The following is a 20,040-nucleotide window of genomic DNA, read 5'->3' on the forward strand; positions in this document are numbered from 1 at the left end:
TGCCGCACATCAGGACTACAGTCCAGTGCAGAAAACACCTTGTCTGGAAAAACTGGGACCTAGCCAAGACGGAGGGGTGGGGGACAGCCCCCTTGCTCTCCACACAAAACAGATTTGTGGGGAACATAAGCCTTAACCATTCGTAGACAACCCGCCTCTATGTCAGGATTTCCTACTAGCAGGCCAACTATCTCCTTGCAATCTGTTGAAAGTCAGCCCTCAAGGCAAACAGAAAGGGCCCCAACCGAAACTCAGGAAGGATAAAGCTATGTTTTCTTTAAAAGTTCCTACTATAACACCAACAGAAAAATGTGTAATATTTACCAAGTGTACTAATGTTTTACCATCTCAGATAATATCTGAAAATATGACTTTGAACTGCATTTCCACTACTTCTATAAGCTACGCAAATGCACGTTAAATTACTCGCTAGTTTATTAATAGAAAAACTATTTATTCTTATGTTAAAACCAAAACTAAGGGAAGAATTTTTCTTACAGCAACAAAGCGATCCATTTCATCTTAAGCTTGTCTCAGATATGAGACCCATCAAAAGAGAGAGGAAATAATACAGGACATCTCTTGCAGAGTTCTTAATCATTTTAGTAAACGTAGTTAAGTTTTCTTCCCTCATTTCTTTGGAAAAAGGGCCCTTAGAGTCTGAGGGGGGAAGGAACTTTAGGCCAAAGGTCTTTTTACTCTTTAAAAAATATATTAACCAAGACTGTTTCCCTTTACTTGTTTTTAATAGGCAAATTAATATATATATATATATATATATATATATAATTTAAATAATCAGTTCTAATCTTTTTCCTTGTCTAAAGACTGAGATGGCACCTCAGCAGGAAACCCGAGACCCCCCTCTGCATGAGGCAGAAAGGGAAAGAGCTCCATAAAACCCCAGTAGGCAGGGACTATGACCCTTCTCAGCAGGTAGCAGATACGGAAGAACATGCTTGCTGCATAGGCCAAAGATCTCTGAGTCAACTGAGAACTCATCCTCCCCTAAAGATGTATTGCTTTGGTGCTTTTTAGAAAATCCCATGCTCTGCAACTGCCTGTAGCCCATAGCAATTTCAGGGGTCTGTAAATCAGCCCATGCCAACAGTAACAACGCTGCTATAAAAGTGAAATTGTCCCTAAGTTCTGCGCCCAGATTTTCAGAGCACTAGCTCTTCTGGGACCACCGGCGTAATAAAACTGAGTTCTCTTTCTCTCTGGGTTACTGCTTGGATTTTCGCTGGTCTGATTTTTGGAGCTTTTGGGATTTTTCCATAACAAGAGTCCAATAGACCCTGCAGAAGATGGTGGAAAGGATGGATATATAGCATCTCTCTCTCTCTCTCTCTCTCTCTCTCTCTCTTTCTCTCTCTCTCTATCTCTTTCTCAGCATGTGTTTCTTGATGGTCTTTGCAAGGCTAAGATGACTTTGAGTCATCCTAAATTCTGATCACAGATGGTGTGAAACTTTAGGACATTTGGTCTCATCAGGACATCACTTGTATTGAGGAGACAATGGGGAGTAATTCGGGGTTTTTAAAAAAAAAAGCTGGGCAAGATTGTCATCCAGGGAGTACAGAGCGGCCAGGTAGACATAGATGTGGTGAGAAAGGCACAGCTACACTGGGATAACCCTGCTTCTTGCCCACTCCTGCCAAGGAAAACACGTAAATGCAAGGCACTTCAGCCAAAAAGGTAAGGGCTATTTCAAACCTGTAACTTAAAATCTGTGAGACTTTGGGCAAGTTATTTTACCTGAGTCTGTCCAATCTGTAATATCTCCCTCCCCTCACCAGCTTCCCATGTGGGGTAAAGTCTATGGTCTTCACCTGGATGGCAGTTATACTGCAAAAGAAAAAAAATCATAGAGCTAAACGTTTACAATTTGTCCATTTTTCTGTATGTACGCTATACTACATACTTCAATTAAAAATCTACAAGAAATAAAAAACATTCCCCTTTGAGGATTGTTGTGAAGATTCAATTAAATCACAAAGTCTAGCACAGTGCCTGGCACATAAATGAGTGGCCAGGGTCCACAGTACGGATGTAGAAACCACCAACTTTCTACCACTTGCAACCTACAGACCCAGGTCTCACTTATTATGGTCAACCTTCGTGCTGCAGCTGCTTTTGAGCCTCAGTTTGCCTGACCAAATAATGTAGACGGCTTAGGTATATTCTGGGAACCCGGACAATCAGACTGTAAGGGAGAATGGAGCAAGAGCTGGGCTGGTGAATCCGGAGGGGAAGCCGGCTTCAGAAGAACCTGCAACGTGTTACTTGGGACCCTCCTTCTTCCCGTAGGCGATCGACCCGCCGAGAGCAGCGGCGCGGCGGCGCGCGGTGCAATGTGGGCCAGCAGAGGCGCGGCCTGGCCCGGCCCCTGGAGCTCCCCTCGTGATCCGCTGCGCATGCTTTACTCGGCCCGCGGGTTCTCCAAATTCTCGCGGTCAGGTGTGTCTAAGCCCCGGGCAATCCTACCACCAGCACTCAGAGGAAGAGATAGCGCAGGATCCCATCTCTAGCTTCCACCCCCAAGTTCCGTCCCAGAGGTAGGGGCGGGGAGGGGAGGGGGGCGGAGCCCACCCTCCACTGCGCGTGAGGCTGAATGCCCGGCCTTCGTCCCTCCCTGGGGAGGAACTTCCTCTTTAACGCCAGACTTAAGCCAGGTCCTTGCCTCCGCCATCACACTGATTTCCCTTGCAGCCCACTAGTCCCGGAAGCTGAGGCTCATTGGATCGTCAGCACAGCGCAAAACCGATCTGAGATCACACAGTCCTGTTCACGCCTTGTGCTCCTGAGGAGGTGAGTTTCTCTTGCTGCCGCCCCATCTTCCTTGCAGAGGAGATGGCCTCGATCCTTCAGTACAGAGGTGTCCGCCCTCAGGATAGAGAGCACAGGTTCTTTCCAGCCTACTTAAAGAAGTAAAGGAAGAAGACAGTGACTTTCTCAAATGCCCCTCCAGCGGTCAAGATCTCCCTCATTTGCTGCTGTGTATGTGTGTGTCTGTTTTTAGTGTGTATGTATGGGACAGGCACTCTAGGAGTGATGGGTTCAGAAAGATGACAGGCTTTCCTCAAGGGGTACCCAGATTTGTGGGGAATTCGTATATAAACAGACAACTGCAGCTGTGTGCACAAGCTATCAATACAAGGGAGGAGCCAGAAGTTTAAAGTGCTAGCTGAAGGATAAGCTGCATTTAGCCAGGCAAGGATTGGGACTTGGGGAAGGAAAGTGTGCAGAGGCCTGGAGTTAAGTAAGTGGTAGCTTGTTCTGCAAAGTTTGAAACATGGAGTCTGAAATGAGGAGGTGGAAAAATGAGAAATGTGGGAGCCACGTTATGAAGTGTATTACTAAGGAGTCTGGACTTTATCCTGGGTAGGAAAGAACTGCTGGAAATGTTTGTACCTGGGAGTCACATGGTCAGATTTAGTGATTGGGTTGTGGAGAGAAGGGCCACACTGGAAGCAGAGCCCTGGTTCAGGTAGGGATGGTCAGAGCTAGAGCAGTGGCAATGGCGGTAAATATTGATGGACTGGAGAAAGATTTAGGAAATATATTTTTAAAAGTTTTCTTCACATACATCAAGAAGTACATGAAGTGTTATTGCACTTTTAGGTCTTACGTTACAGTTTAGGGCAAACAGTATCTTTTTTATATTTATAATTATCGACAGGGTTTTTAACCCAGCCAAATAGACCAAATCTTGGTCACCATTACATATATGAGGTGTTTTTCTGTGCTTGCTTCTTAGAAGTACAGAAGATATTCTCCCCTCCCATCACCTGTCAGAACTATAATCTGATAATACTCAGAAATGCCTCAAATGAACTGAAATACTTTATTTATATGGCTTTTTGAAGACTCTGTGGATTATACTGTGAACATGTCTGGTTTGCTCTGTATAGAATTATCCATATACTCTGTCTCACCAGAGCCTTGAGTTCCTGGTGAGATAAGAATATACAGAAAGAAGATCATGGGTTAGGCACTGTGCAAGGTGCTTTAGATGTAGTAGCTGTTCAAAACGGGGAGGAGGGGGTGGGTGCTGAGATTCAAACCAAAGACTGTGCAACCCCAGAGCTTGAACTGTTTCCTTTGTGCTCTGCTGCTGGATTTGACGAGTATAATTTTGGACACATTGAGTCTCAGATACTTATAGGACACACTGGTGGAGATATCCAGAGGGAGCTGAATATACAGGACTGAATTGGGAAGAATCAGTGCTTAAGGTGATAACTAGAGACATGAACTTATCTAGAGAGTGAGAAGAGGATTGGGGTCCATAACCCTGAGGGATACCAACATTTATGGGAGGCAGAGGAAAGGTCCATACAGCCAGGGAACACTCATACATACACTGTTTCTTCTTTTTCCTGTGTTCTAGTTTCCTATATCCAGACAGCAACTCCTTTGAGAAGACTGAGCCCTCCTTTGAGAAGACTGAGTTCCAGTGAAAAGGAAGCTAGGTGCCAACTTGGAAATAATAAAACCCGAGTGCTGATGCTACCCTCTTCCCCCTCTCCCCACACACACCCAGCTTTTTTTCTGTTTTACATCTAGAACCAAGATAACATGAGGTTTCTGAGTGCTGCTGGAGTTCCAGCTAGGCAGTTCCTGACAGGCTAGCTCAGAGCCTATTAATGCAAGGCTAGGCTGGAAAGCCATTGTTTCAGGCAGAAGATAAGGAGGTCAAGAGTTGGCAGAGGATGACTTCCTGTCCTAGAGAAAAACATCTGTTTTCTGCTGTGGTCCCCTCCATTCCTTCCTTTGGAGTACTTGTTAGGTCTTGCAGATGTATTAGGTCTTCCCTCTATGACCTTTGTCCTCTAAGCCTCAGCCCTTTTGGTTTTCAGTTTCACCAGCAGAAGAAAGGGAGAAGCAAGCATTAGGTTTCTTCTTTTACCCCTTAGGCCAGGTTTTTGTTCAAGCCTTCAGACCAGGTGTAATTTCAGAGCCCTCCCGTGTGTGCTGGGAAATCTGGGAGAGGCCAACAGATCTCTTACTTGAGGATAAAGCCCAGGAAACCAGCCACAGATTTGTTGGCAGCTGGCAGGCTCCTTCCTCCTGTGAAGTACGGACATGCTTCCCTGATCTCCAGGAGGTTTAGTAACAAAAAGTATTGCTCTTCAGCGATCTGTGGTTTGCTGCTCAGATAATTGAACATTTTTACTTCTGTTTTAGGAGAAAAGGGTGGTCTCCATAACCAGGTTATGCTAGACTATAAAATTCTTCCCAAGTCAGAAGTATTAGCAGACAATTTTGGTGTGTCGGTTGTACTCACAATTTGTCTTATTTGCTTTGCCATAATACTCTTGACGTCCTTTCAGAACTTGGAAACAAAGCTTATATTTATGGAGATATCGCAGACAATGAAATAAACCCCAAGAGAGCGATTTTTAAAGTACCGATGAGATCAGGGAAAAGGTTTCTACCTTATTGGCTCTTGGGGTGAGCGTTCTCCTTTCTCTTTCATTTGGATACCTCCTGTTCAGTAAGACTTGCCTCAGGTATCACCTTCAAGAAGCCACCCTAGCCAGGTCACTCTTTTCTTGCAGCACTTGTGCAGATTTGGGTTATATTTCTTATACATGGTGCTGGTATCCTCCGACCCCCTGCCTTCCCATACCAGACCATAAATGTTAGGAGAGCAGGGACTCTATTTGAATATATGTCATCTCTTGGGTCTAGCACAAGGCCTAGAACATTGATTTGCTGGCTGAATATGTATTCTTGGGCCATTTAGAGACTTCTGATTGTCATAGCTCTCTAATGTTGCTGCAATCACCCACCTGCTTTTGTTTAGTTGGAAAATTTTCTTGTATCTGTAATTTACTGCTTTCTGCTGCACTGAAGTCCTGTGTCTAGTTCCCCCTTCCTGGAAAGACTTTCCCCCTTGACTCTTGGGAAAATCCAGCTCATTCTTAAAAGCCATTGTCAGTATTCCCTGGTTCTTGTGCTACAGAAGTCAGTTGCTTTTCTGTAGCACATTATACATGTGTCTGCTTTGAACACATGTATTTTGTAGATCTGTGTTTACCTTCCTTTTTTGTGCCTTTTTCCATTAGTTCCTCCTTGGATCCTTGACTGAGCCACTTCTTAGCTGTTTATTTGTGACAAATAACTTCATCTCGCTGAGTCTGTTTTTTCATCTAAAAAATGATTTACTTCCCTTGTAAGAGTCCACTCAGGCCTAGCAGCATGGCGGATCAGATCTCTGTGAGAGGAACTCAGAAAGACTCTGTAGTTCTGGCAACCTACTAGATGACCTTTGTCTGTCTTATACTGGTTTGAGACCATACATAGTCAAGGCTGGGTACTTCTGGGGAGCCACCCACCCTTGTTTTTGGGAGTATTGGAGCTCTAATGCAGACCTTTAGCCTTGTGGAAGGGCAGCCAGGGTGGTGGTCTGGTTAATGTTTGTTCAGGAGCTACTGGCTTTGGTTGCTCCTCGGCACCCTGTCTCAGCTGCCTTTTTTCAGTCACATATATACAATTGCGTGTTTGTTTGCCTATCACCTCTGTGCCCCTGTTACCTCCCATGTTTTATAGGAGTCTTGATCATTGGGTAGCTGAAGCCCAAGCAGCACTGATCCCTACACCATTCTCTTCCCATCTGTTTTTCAGGGGGCAATGGCAGCTTCCTGTGTCCTTCTGTACACTGGGCAGAAGATGCCCCTGATTGGACTGGGCACCTGGAAGAGTCAACCTGGCCAGGTGAGAGATGGGGAAGAGGAGGACAGCTTCTTACACCTTTGCTAGGGAAAAGGCAGTATTTAGAAAGAGAGTCCCCGTGTTTTTCCCTAGTAGCACCACCCCTGTACGCCACTTAAAAGTGGGATGAGACTGGAGGGCAGTGGGAAGAAACAAGGGAAGGAGAAGAGAGCCCAGCAGTGTGCCTTTGGCTTTCCCAGCTGATTAGAGGAGGAGCTGAGGGGGTCAGCAGGGCTAAGGGCCATAGGAAGGAACCCTTTCCTAAACTGGCTTTGCACTGAGTGCTGTGGCAAACGTGGGACCCCTCTGTGCCTGGCCCTTTGCTGACCCCTAATATGGCACTTATCACCCTGTGTCATGATCATGTCTTCTGTCCCACACTGGGCTCCTTGAGGACTGGGCCTCTCCCACTAGTGCTCTTTCCAGAAATAGGCACATAGCACATGTCAGGGTTTGAAGAATAGCTAGGTCAGGTGTATAGACCAAGGATTAGCAAACTTTTTCCTAATGAACCAGATGGTTAATCATTTAGATTTTGCTGAACAAATTGAAAAAGAGGCAATTATGTACTTACGTAACCACCTAAAAATATAAAAATTGTTCTTAGCTCAAGGGCTGAAAAAAACAAGCAACAGCAAGCTGGAGTTTAATGACCCCTGGTGTAGACCCTTCCAGGCTCAGGGAGCCTGGGAATGGAGACCTGCTTTCTTAGAGTTGATACAACTAAAGATTCAGCATCCACCTGGCATGGGGCCTCTCCCCAGTGCTTTGTCTTTTTTCCTGGGAAATCTGAGTCAGAGTTTAGAGAAGGTGGGGGATTAAGTTTGGGAGGGACTCGACAGTGAGAACAGCCTCTTTTCTCTGAGATTTTGGCTAGTGTTTGTGATATGGTTGATATGACTTCTGCCCTTTTCCTTTTGCTTTCTATCCTACAGCTGCATAGGACTCTGGAGCCAGGATCTTTGTGCTCCAGAAAGGCATTGACACTGCCCGGGACAGGTTCAGGAGCTAAATGAAAGCAGGGGGTGGAGGCCAGAGTCGGGGCATGGAGCAGCAGGGGTAGGGTCAGGTGTTGGGGAGTACATCTGGATAGTAGGAGCTGCTCCTAGCTGGGGATTTTGAATAGCAAGATCCTGGCACCTGGTTCTGCTTCTGATGCCATGTTTCTAGTTGAGTTTTTAGCAAATTAACTGACCCATTCTCCTAGTTGGTACTTGCTTTCTTCTTTTCTGATGAGGAGCTCTGGGCCCAGCTTCCATCTCACTTCTCCACCTTCCTTAATTTTCTTCTTACCTCTTCTGCTCACCTGAGCTTCCAGAGCTTGCTTGGTCTACATCGTTGCCTAAGAGTCTCTCTCTGGGAGGCCTTGGCCCAAGAATTATTTACCTTATATCATATTTCCCTAACCAGCTCCTCAGGACTGGGGACCTGTCTCCATGACCTATGTTTCTGTCCTTTGTCAATGTATTTGTCCATCTTCTGTGCATATAACTGGGAATATGTTAGTTTTTTTCTGGGCCCTGCTAAGATTGCTTGGGTAGGAAGGAACCTTGGAGGTTGGTGGGATAGGAACAAAGAGTTTGGGGTCTCTGAAGAGGCTTCTGGTCCCCTAGACTAGAACCATCTTCCATCTTCTCACCTCCACTGCATAGATGACTGCAGTGATATATTCCTGTCCTCTCCCCCATCGGTGACCCTCAGGAGGGCAATTTCTGGCCCAGACCAACAGAGCTGAAACTTATGCTTCTCTCACCTGGCAGGTAAAAGCAGCTGTTAAGTATGCCCTGAGTGTAGGCTACCGCCACATTGACTGTGCTGCTATCTACGGCAATGAGACTGAGATTGGGGAGGCCCTGAAGGAGAACGTGGGACCTGGCAAGGTGAGGACTGGAGCTACGGGGGGCAGGTGAGAGATTTTAGAAGCTGGGGCTGGGGCCTGGCTGGAGGGGTCCAGCATCAGCTCCCTTCTAATTCTCACCCAGATGTGAGGGTGGGTGAGACTGGGTGCCCTTGGCTCTTCTCACTGTGGGCCCTGCCCCCTGCACCAGGCAGTATCTCGGGAGGACCTATTTGTGACTTCCAAGCTGTGGAACACTAAGCACCACCCTGAGGATGTGGAGCCTGCTCTTCGGAAGACACTGGCTGAACTCCAGCTGGAGTATTTGGACCTGTACCTGATGCACTGGCCTTATGCCTTTGAGTGAGCTTTGCCAGTTTCTTCTTCCAGGGTGTCGGGAGTTGGTGGAGGCATGTTAGTAACTTACTAGAAGTCACAGTAGCAGAGCAGGAGAGGAACACTCACCTATATGGCAAATTGAGGAGCTTGCCATGGGAATTAAGCCTTTTCTATTGCAACAGCCAGGAGTTTGGCTACAGAAAAAGGAGTGTAGCTTCACATGATGTGTATCCCAGGGTATGCATGATTGATCCCTCCCGCTCCCTTTATTCATTCAAGAAACATACTAGCTTCTCCTGAAGTAGGCCTTGAGGTTGCAGTAAAGAATAAATTCTAGCAGAGGGTATGAGAGGAGCCTATCAGCTCTGTGCCCTGTGCTAGGAGGCTGCAAGAGCATGCAACTCCCTGAGGCAGGCGTTAAGGAAGACTTCCCAGAGTAGAGGAGATATAATCTGTGTCTAGGAAGTAGAGGAGAGGGAATGGCCATTCCATATAGAGTTAACACCTGGATTATGGTTTAGAAGGGTGAATATCCATGCTTGTTTCTCATTCTTGGCCCTTTGCCGTTCTGGGCTTGGGATATGGGACATGAGAGTGGTTGATGGGCAGGTAAGGCAGAAGCCTGGCATTTGTGCTCACTCTTGGGATGGGGGTCTGTCTTTCACACAGGCGAGGAGACAACCCTTTTCCTAAGAATGCCGATGGGACTATACGCTATGACTCCATCCACTACAAGGAGACCTGGAAGGCTCTGGAGGCACTGGTAGCTAAGGGGCTGGTGCGGGCACTGGGCCTGTCCAACTTTAGCAGTCGGCAGATTGATGATGTGCTCAGTGTGGCCTCTGTGCGTCCAGCTGTCCTGCAGGTGAGCACAGCATCGCAGATCAGTTGGTTTTGGTGGTGGAGTAGGTGTGGGATGTGTGTAAGAGCATGAGTGAACAGATGATGAGTCTACTTCATGGAGATAACTAGCAAGTTGTCGGAAATTTTGGTGCAGGATTTCTCTGCATAGAGAAGGCCATTGAAGTGTGTGAAGAGGATGAAATGGACGGTGGAAACTGCGAGAGAACTGGGCTGAGGGGAAGTGGCGGGGGGTCAGCAGTGAAGGTTTGGTCAGGACAGTATGTCTGAGTGTGGCCAGGTAAGCTACGTGTGGCCACCCCACGGTGATGGGTTGTTTCTTGGCTCAGGTGGAATGCCACCCATACCTGGCTCAGAATGAGCTGATTGCCCACTGCCAAGCACGTGGCCTGGAGGTGACTGCTTATAGCCCTCTGGGCTCTCCTGATCGTGCATGGTGTGATCCTGATGAGCCCATTCTGCTTGAGGAGCCAGCGGTCCTGGCCCTGGCTGAAAAGTATGGCCGGTCTCCAGCCCAGATCTTGCTCAGGTGCGGGCAGTCGTGGGGAAAGAAGGTCAGGTCAAGGAGAGGGCTTCTGGATTGGGAGGCAAGGGTTTAGCGGTTCCTTATTCAAGTGCCTGGATGAGGCTGAGAATCTTGCTGTATGATCTGGGCGGGAGGCCACTCTGAAGCATGTTTCCCATTCCAGTGGGGCTCAGGAGCTCCAGAGCTTAAAGAAGGCTGCATGGAAGACAAAACAATGCTTATGAGTACTGATTGCTCTTCTTCATCTATTTCAATCCCACACCTTAGGTGGCAGGTCCAGCGGAAAGTGATCTGCATCCCCAAGAGTGTCACACCTTCACGTATCCTTCAGAACATTCAGGTACTTTGTGACGGATCTTGTCTCCTTTAGCCCATTAGGTCTGAGTCTGGTCCCAACTCTTCCTAAGGAAGCAGTGTTCTAGGACCCCCAACTTCCACTCACAAAGCTGGCTTTCCTGACCCCCACTCCATTTCCCCAGGTTTTTGACTTCACATTTAGCCCAGAAGAGATGAAGCAGCTAGATGGTCTGAATAAAAATTGGAGATACATTGTGCCTATGCTTACGGTGAGTATGTGTCATCCTCCAGAGTCAGGGAATCTGAGATTTGAAGCTGGATTCTGTATGGCTCAGGGATAAGGCATATAGCCTGTGAGTCCCAGTTCCGCTTCTCGATATTTTGTAAGCTAGAACATTAACTTCTCTAAGACTTAGCTTCCTTTGTTTGAAATGATTCCCATTCCTGACATGTAGCAAATTCTCAGAAATAATATAAATGAGAGGAGCCTAGAAGGCATTCTCAACCTTGTTAAAGGGGTTGAGGTTGGGTTGAAGCTTGTTGCACATAGAGAAATAAATAGTTTCTTATTCTAGCTGAGACATCAAACTTTTAGAGGCAGGGTCAGTTGCGTACCGGCTAGAGGTTTGGTGTTGGAATACTGTTGATACTATGGCATTCTCTAAGGCCAGGGCCCTGTTGCTGCCATGTGACATTGTGCTATGCATAAGAGAGGTTATTCAGGAAGATAAGGGGAAAGATGCCCTACATTTTTGAAATATTGACTCCTATGTCTGTCTCTTTTTCCAGGTGGATGGGAAGAAGGTCCCGAGAGATGCAGAGCACCCTCTGTATCCCTTTAATGACCCATACTGAAACCACAGCTTCCTGGTTTCCTTATCAACTCCCTAGCTATGAGGTCCTGCCATCCCCATAAAGAGGGAGTTAATAAATCCATTGGCACATCGGCACTGCTTGCTTGTCTTATTTGTCTGGTTGGACCTGTGATGGCAACTGTTTCCCTTAGGGATGCTGGGTATTACCTGCCCTGAGCCCAGACTTCCTTATCTTTCTTTGTTCTGGAGAAACCAGCATGGAGCCGAGTTCCGTTTCTGCTTTCCTGAATTAGGTATATTAGTGGAGTGGCGCCATCTAGTGGCAGTTCATATCTAGTGGCATGCTGCCCGGGAGTTACGGAGAGTACCAAAAATTGGTCACCTGGGTACTAAAATCAGGGCAGTGAGAGTTCTGTGGTTTTGTGGCACTGCTAGGCCTGCGTCTTGAGTTCCCACTCCATCCCCTACCTTGGTCAGTGTCTAGGTTTAGGAATATGAAGTCAAACAAACTTGAGCTTACAGAATTAGGAAAGTTGGGAAAATCAAGGGCTTTTTCTCTCAGACACTACAGTCTGTATGCATAAACTACTTTAAGGAGGCAGAGTCAGCCCCAAAGCCTGTCACTCTGTACCTAAGATCCTATCTTATGTACTTAATAGTCCCACCAGAAGCCACTGAGGTTTTAGGATCGTTTATAGAAAAATATCTCTAAACTCCAGTCACACAAACTCATTTTAATTTTCCAGTCAAACCACTGCTCTTCACTGAACAAATATTTATTGGATACTTCTGTGGGTTAGGGACAATACTAGACTCTGGGGATATAGCTATAACTAAGATACATAGGTCTCTACAGTATACTTGAGACAGACTTTAATTGCATAATTAGTTTAATTACAGTTGGAAGAAGTGCTATGAAATAGAAGCCTACTGTTTTAATCAGCTGAGATCTGAAGGATGATTAGAGATTAATTAGTTAAATGAGGTGATAGTGGGAATAGTGTTCTGTGTAAATTGAGTAGCTTGGGGGGAAGAAGCCTTGAAACTGGAAGAAGCTGTTGGAAAAATCTAAAGAAGGCTCGTATAACAAAGTGACTGGAGGTGGAATGACATGAAATAATGTTAGAATTGGTAGGGGCCTGGTGATAGAGGGCCTAGGGGAGTGGGTTAAGATTTGGGTGTTTTAATTCTGAATGCAATGGGAAGCTATGGAAGAGTTTTGAATAGGAATAACATTTGTGTCTTAGAAACATCCCTGGTTTCAGTAGATTAGAGGGATAAAAAGTAGATGGAGGGAGGCATGTTGGAAGTTAGCCTTTTGTCTCTAGTCCTTTCTACCTGGAACATTCTACCCCTTGGCTCACTGTGGGCTAACACCTACTAAAATGTTCAGTTTAGCTGTCACTCTAGGAAATCTTTCTTGACCTCACCCTACACAGGTGGCTTACTATGTGATTCTATAGCTCCCTCACACACTTTCATGATCCAAGTTTCCACAGCATGATTAGTTATGAGGTAGTTTGAGTATTATGTGTTTTAGTTTGCTGGGCTGCTGGAACAGTACCACAGAATGGGTGGCTTAAACAAAAGGAATTTATTTTCTCACAGTTCTGTAAGCTAGAAGTTGGAGAGCAAGGTGTTAGCAGAATTAGTTCCTTCTGAGGGATCTGTTCCAGACCTCTCTCCTTAGCTTGTAGATGGCCATCTTTTCCCTGTGTCTTCGCGTTGTCTTTCCTGTGTATGCATCCAGTAAGGACATCAGTCATACTGGATTAGGGCCCATCCTAATGACCTAATTTTAACTTAATTACCTCTTTAAAGACCCTCTCTCCAAATACAGTTACAATCTAAGGACTGGGGGTTAGGACTTAAGCTTATGAATTTGAGGGGGGAGGACACAATTCAGCCCATATAAAGAAATGAAAGTTAAAACATGAAATTATTCACTGATGAACTGACTACTTAAAAATTGTTCTTGACTGCAACATCTCACCCTTCTTAACATTAGCATTTCTCTATTGACATCTTTGTCTAATCAGTGGACAGTACAGTGCACATTCACTGCAAAGTAAAATTATACATCTTGGAAAAGATGCAGTCATTTATTAAGCAATTAAAGTGATGTTGGGGAACTTCACACATACTCCAAGCCATTGAAAAGTGAAGATCTGACAGTTAAAATCAAAGACTAGGACACTAGACTTCAAAAAAGGATGTTGGAATATCAAAGTATGAAGGAAGGCCTTTGGGAGAACTATGAAGTCCTCAAGTATTTTTGCAAAAAGTATTTTTCATATGATTATTGAAGTATTCTTCATATGACCACAGGCTCAGAATTTAAAAATGAAACTTGTCTTTATAAGACTACATTGCAGAAGGAAGGAATCCCCAGCCAGAAGCTAGCACCACATTTCAGTTCCATATATTGAAATTCTTTATATACGAGTGCAATTTAAGACCCCATTCAGAAGCTGTCTTGTGGTCTGTAAAGGGGGAGGGGCTGTCTAACACTGAGTAGGAAAAATGAGACCTTGTGACATTCTTCAGGGGAAGATTGTAAACCTTGCACCCAAAGGTTGGCAAACTTAAAGGATACTTGAGAAGAGGGACTGATACATTTGAAAGAGGTCACAGTATTTGTTTAGGGAAAAGTAATATATGAAAGAATCTTGATATTTGTCCAAAGTATCAAACATTAATGATCTCTTTTTTGGTTGAGATGTTAACTTTTAGGATGTTTGTGACAAGTTCTGTTGATTTTCATCTTTATATTCCTCTGTGGATCATCCATACTTTGACACCTGTATATTCATAATGCTGTACATATACATATCTGTCCAGATATATATCTGTCTTTTTTCATTTACTCCTTGGGCCTTTGTTCTCCCAAGGTATTAATAAGTTGTTTTATACAACAGGACAAGCAAGCCCAAGCAAGCATAATAAATACCTAAAGAACACAAATTTTTGCCAGCATGATTAGTCCATATTTAATTACTTTTAAATCACATCCTATCTCATTTTTCTATATCCAGAATCTATCAGAATCAAAGGGTTGTTTCTCTCTCAATGGAGTGGAGAACCAAGACTATTTCTTTAATTTTAGTGATATCCCTTTCTAATTGAGTTTACAGTTTAATAGCTCGTGTTGATAAGAGTGTAAATATCACCTTGAGCTATGATCATGAGGTCAAGAGCAATTTGATTCTGCCACAACAGAAATGAGATGATACTTTTATTTGTGGAGATCCAGGGTGTCACTTTTTGCAATAAAGCTTTACTTTGGTATTCCAGATACATGAACATGACCTATTCTAGCCAGTGAAAAAAAAGAAAAAATGATATGCGTTGGTTTCAGGTGAAAGCTTTAAGAGCAGGTGTGAGTTCCAACACATTCTCTCTTTCCCTTTGAAGCAATGACAAATTGACAGGTGTAGCTGAAATTTAAAATTAATGACAAATTGACAGGTGTAGCTGAAATTTAATATAAAGTTCTATATATCTTTTTTAATCAAAGTATAGTTAATATACAATGTTATATTAGTTTCAGGTGTACTACATAGTGATTTGACATATATATCTTATGAAGTGATCACCACTATAAATCTAATAACCATCTATTACCATACAAAGTTATTGCAATATTATCGACTATATTCCTTATGCTGTACATTGTATCCCCATAATATTTATTTTATAACTGAAAGTTTGTACCTTTTAGTAATGCTGTATATTCCTTATGGTTACTATTCCATTAGTTTGAGACACAGAGGATGACACAGAGCAAAGTCTCCAGCTGATTTGAGATGAAAATATAGTATGAGTGGAAACTGAACCTTATTATATTAAGCTGTTGAAGTTTTGGGGTTATTTGTTAGCACAGCAAAACTTACCCTATCCTAATGAGTACAGTTAGCTAACGTTTTATTTAGGCCGTATGCAATAATATAAGTGAAAGGGTTCTGTAATTTTATTTTTCATATTATCCTACTTTTGAATCAAGACTAAATTAGCTATTTTGCTATATATAAATGTATTTGTTCAATCCACTATCTTTAACTGGAAGTCTTCCCTAAGTCTTGTTAATAAAAATCAGGGTTCCGTTGCTATTATAGAAAAGTTTTTACTTGTTTTCTGTATCTGGAAATATTTCTTGAAAATGTGTTAATCTTGCCTATAAAACCATCTGGGTATTTGGGGAAAATGGTGGGAAGTCTTTGACTACCATTTTCAATTGTTTTATTATTTATTGATCTACTTAAGTTCTCTTTCTTCCTTTGTCAATTTTGGCACTTTTTTTTTTTTCTAGGACCACTCCACTAGGTTTTCAAATTTCTTAGCATATAATTATTCTTAATACAATTATTTTTAAATTGTGTCTCTAGTTTCTATAGTTATTTCTTCTGCATTTTCATTTTTACTTTTGCTACCTATGCATTTTTTCTATAGATATTTTAAATTTTTTTAAAGAACCAATCTCTAGTTTTATTAATCTTTTATTCTCTGTCTTGTCTCTCTTGATTTCTGCTCTGTCTTCTTCATGTCTTTCCCTATTGTTGAAAATTCTCTATTGCTCTTTTTCTCACTTCATAAGATAAATTCTTAGGTTTTGTGTTTTTTTTTTTTTTTCATTTCCTGGTTAAATTTTTTAAGATCTGGACTTCTTTATCTAAATATAGATTTATCTGTGTCCTATGTATTTTGACCTATAGTATATGCATTATCACTCAGTTCTAAATAGTTTTTAAATTCCCTTCATGATTTTTTTTAACCCAAGGGCTATTTATAGTATATATTTATACTACATACAAATGTTAATTTGCAATGCAATAAAGCTTGGTGATTGGAGAAGACAGTCTATATGATTATGATTTTTTAGAATTTATTGAAGCTTTTTTTGTGGCCTACTATGTGGTCCATTTTTGTAAATGATCTATGATGTTTGAATATAATGTGTATTTGTTGTTTTTTGAATATAGATTTCCACATATATGTATTCACTTGAGCATATTAATAATATTAATTATGTCTTCTGTATTTCTGTTTATTTTTATCTGCTCGTTATGATTTCTGAGGGACATGCATTAAAAATTTCAGCTACACCTGTCAATTTATCTCTACTTCTTTTGCAATATTGGTAGTTGTTGCTTGATATATGATGAATATATCTAAGAAGTTTATTCTTCTCTCATATAATATATTGTAAGTAAGCAGCCCAGAGCTGGTATAGTGGCTCCAAAATGCTAGGAACTTAGGCTTCTTTTGTCTTACTGCTTTGTCATTCCTGAGGCATTGCCCTGATTGACATGGTCTAAGATGGTTCACTACCATATTTCCTTTTTGTATCTCTACATGAAAGTTGTACACATTGCTTCTGTTCACTTTCTATTGACCAGAATGTCATCATGTGACCATTTCTAGCTCTAAGGGACATTAACAAGTTTGGTTTTTATGTTGATGGCTATGTACTAAAATAAATAAAACCAGGGTTCTATTACTACTATAGAAGAAGGGAAAAATAGATATTGGTAGAAAACTGGTAGTCTGTAACAAGTGCTCAACGTTTTGTGTGTAATCATTCATTTAATCCCTTTCTTTTCAATATCCTTCTTCTACCCTCAGCTTTCACTCAGATCAACATCCTTTTTTGTTTTGCTGTCTCCAGAAAATAAATTTCCAGTCTTCTATTGGCTTGAGGGAGAAGAAGCTTTAGAGGGTTAATTGCTTCTTAAAATTTTTCAACCTAATCCAATTTTTCCACCCTAGCTTCATCCCTTACTCTTAGAGGTACCTGCAGGAACCAATTCCTGAACCTTTGTGGTTTCTGTATTCTCAATCTGGTTGCTTCTTGGCGTTCTCCACTGGGATTCTTTTTTCTTAGTCTGCTAGGTCAGTTACAACTTGTCCATCTCTTTTTGAGCTTTTAAAATTTTGTTGCTGTTGCTTCCTCGCCCATTCTCTTTGATGTGAGTTTTACCTTTAAAAAAACATTAAAATGTCTTTATTGTTATGTAGACAGGTTTCAAAAGGGAATGGGTGTAAATGTATGTGTTCAACTCACCATCTTTAACTGGAAGTCCTCCCTAAATTTTGTTAAATATAATTTTAATTCCTTCCCCAAGATAAAGTCTCATTTGCCCTCATTACTTATTGTGAAATATTGGTTTCTATTTTAAAGAAATTGTATTTTGAATGAAATTTTTTCCAGTTCTAATTATGATTCTGCTAGGATTGCTTTATTCATTCATTCGAGTTCACTTTGGACATCTACCACTGTTGTATGCACTGGGGATTTACCTGTAAACAAGACAGAAAAAGTCACATGGAGCCTATATACTTAGAAAAGGAAGAGAGTAAAAAAACAAGTAAATAACTTTAGATTTTGTTAAGTACAATGAAAGAAATAAACAAGGGAAACTAATTTTGATTGAGTGGCCAGGGAAGGCCTGTTTGAGAAAGTAACATTGAAATGAGGCCTAAAGGACAAATAGGAGCTAGTCATTCATAGTATTAGGAGAAGAACTTTCTAGGCAGTGAGGCAGCAAATACAAAGGTCCCTGGTTATGAGAAAGGGCTTGGGCATTCTGAAGAACAGAAAGGAGACTAGCATGGTAAGAATATGATGAAGACAAATATAGAGGACAATCTGGTGACAGACAGAGGGCAGGGGAGTTGGGGAGTGGGAGAATGGGGTGAAGGGTTAAGGAAGTACAAATTAGTAGTTGATAGATGGTCACAGGGATGGGGAGCACAGCATAGGGAATGCATTAATGTATTGGCTAAGTAGAGAGCCAGAGGAGAGAAAGAGCAATTAAAGGGATTGTTTTATAAACTATATAAATGTCTAACCAATGTACTGTATACTTGAAACTAAAAAAAAACAAAGAATATAGTGAAGAAAAAGTAGTATGAGGTGAATTGAGAGAGGTAAATTGGAGCCAGATCATGTAGGACCTTGTAGGCAATGATAAGGACCTCAAAATTTCTTCTAAGAGCAATAGAAAGCTATTCAAGGAGAATGACATGATCTGATTTACATTTTGTAAAGATTTTTCCGGAGAGAGTTAAGCAGAGACCAAAGGTTATATAGTAGTACAGGCAAGAAATGATGGTGCCTAGACTTGGATGAGTGGTGGTAGTAAAGACTGAGAGAAGTGGATGGATTTAAAATTTATTTTAAAATGTCTTTTTCCATAAGACTGAGTTCGTCAAAGGCAAAGACCATGTTTTTTTGTCCTTAGGACCTAGTACAAAGCCTTGCAAATCATGATTGCTCAGTGAATGTTAGTTTAACGGATGAATGATTCACACAAGTTATCAGACTGGATTTCTCAGGCCCTAGCCCTGGCTCCATCCCCATCCTTAGTCACCATGTTATCAGGCTGTGGTAGCATGAGCCAGGCGCAGTGTTTATTGTTGAAGCGAGCATTACCTCTAATTCTCACAATATCTTTAAGGGATAGATATTAATATTGTCCTCGTTTTACATTTAATCTTAAAAGGTTACATGACTAGGCTAACCTTGGTTACCCAGCTAACAGTGTGGGAGCCCATGTCTGTTTGCCACAGGAATTGGCATTTCAGGTCCAGTTCTATATCCCCCCAAATTTTAACCTGCCTGAGCCCTGACCGACTGGAATAAGAATCCTCCCCAGGAATCTTTCCCGGTGTGCCCAACCTGTAAATAAAATCCTATTCTGATCACTGTCGGCAAGGCCATGGTGGAAGGCAATGGATGATACTCCAGGTTGGGCAAGTGCAACCATTTCAGCCTGCCAGTTCTATTTCACTAAGAGTTGCAGGAAATGAGGCCTACTGCTTTCCATAATCGACCTGACTTGCAACTTTGAGAAAATCACACCTTCCCTGAACCTTGGTTTCTATTTCTACCAAATGGGGTTGATAACACCGATCTCACTAATACCGTTAAGATTAAATATGATGGCTAACAGCTTTAAAGTGTTTAAGTAGAGTAATTTCGCACTTAGTGGGAAAACTAATCATAGCTCACAGTGGACGAAAAGAGCTGGGAACACTAAGCTAGTCAGATTTGGAGTCTGGGTAGGGCCTAAGAGAATGGCGTCAGCGGATTGGGCCAGTCGGAGGGGGCGGGCCCAGAGGGAGGAGCGTGCTGCGTCCCGCGGCAGCTGTGAGCTTTGAATCTAGAGCGGTAGTTTCAGCGGTAGCCAATCCGAGAATAGCATTTTCTTCCGTCAGTTGTTGCTGAGGCTTTCAGCCACTCGTCTCTCACCGAGATCAGTTCTGGCCGTTGCTGCTGTACCGGTGCTCGGCTCTTGCGTGTTCATCCGTTACACCTAAGTGGACGGATAGAAAGTCTCAGACGCTTCCCCGAGTTATCTGGATCGGATAAAGACCGTCGTCTACTTGCTCTAAATATGCAGAGCAACACCGGGTTCCTCCTCTGGAAGCCGATGGCTGACGCCTAGTCAGGAGTTGTAGTACCAAGATTCCAGTTCACCTTACACGACTTGCTAGAGAAGCAGGAAGTTGCTTTTTGGGAGGAACACAGGACAGGAAGGAAAGATACCTCGCAGGGCAAGAAGCGAGGGCGGGGGTGTCTTTGGGCTAGACTGGGCTGAGTTCTGGCCCTTTAAACTCAAGGGGGAGGATCCGGAAGTGGATGG

General features: G+C 42.8%; 1 protein-coding gene across 4 annotated transcripts; it reads left to right on the forward strand.

Moving 5' to 3' along the window:
* Positions 1 to 2,347: 2,347 nt before the first annotated feature.
* On the forward strand, positions 2,348 to 11,528 carry AKR1A1 (aldo-keto reductase family 1 member A1). 4 transcript variants are annotated; one of them, XM_023535053.1, is made up of 11 exons: positions 2,348 to 2,460; positions 2,713 to 2,811; positions 4,394 to 4,475; positions 6,634 to 6,723; positions 8,481 to 8,600; positions 8,769 to 8,920; positions 9,566 to 9,761; positions 10,087 to 10,286; positions 10,551 to 10,623; positions 10,763 to 10,849; positions 11,370 to 11,528. In XM_023535053.1, exons 4-11 carry the CDS (start codon positions 6,640 to 6,642, stop codon positions 11,433 to 11,435), a joined length of 978 nt encoding a protein of 325 aa, XP_023390821.1. In that variant the 5' UTR covers positions 2,348 to 2,460; positions 2,713 to 2,811; positions 4,394 to 4,475; positions 6,634 to 6,639; the 3' UTR covers positions 11,436 to 11,528. The 4 variants fall into 4 exon arrangements, with proteins under 4 accessions (XP_023390821.1, XP_011365896.1, XP_023390820.1 ...); XM_023535052.1 differs by having other exon boundaries at positions 2,408 to 2,558; XM_011367594.2 differs by lacking the exon at positions 4,394 to 4,475 and having other exon boundaries at positions 2,350 to 2,460.
* The last annotated feature ends 8,512 nt before the right edge of the window (positions 11,529 to 20,040 follow it).

The sequence above is a fragment of the Pteropus vampyrus genome, unplaced genomic scaffold, assembly GCF_000151845.1.
Source record: "Pteropus vampyrus isolate Shadow unplaced genomic scaffold, Pvam_2.0 Scaffold135, whole genome shotgun sequence".
NCBI classification, from domain to species: domain Eukaryota; kingdom Metazoa; phylum Chordata; class Mammalia; order Chiroptera; family Pteropodidae; genus Pteropus; species Pteropus vampyrus.

Excerpts from the sequence above, each read along its gene's own strand:
- AKR1A1 (XM_023535053.1), top strand. The coding sequence starts at position 6,640 with ATGGCAGCTTCCTGTGTCCTTCTGTACACTGGGCAGAAGATGCCCCTG. Across the intron at positions 8,921-9,565 it reads CACTGGCCTTATGCCTTTGA|GCGAGGAGACAACCCTTTTC; the intron begins GTGAGCTTTGCC and ends TCTTTCACACAG. Across the intron at positions 10,850-11,369 it reads ACATTGTGCCTATGCTTACG|GTGGATGGGAAGAAGGTCCC; the intron begins GTGAGTATGTGT and ends CTCTTTTTCCAG.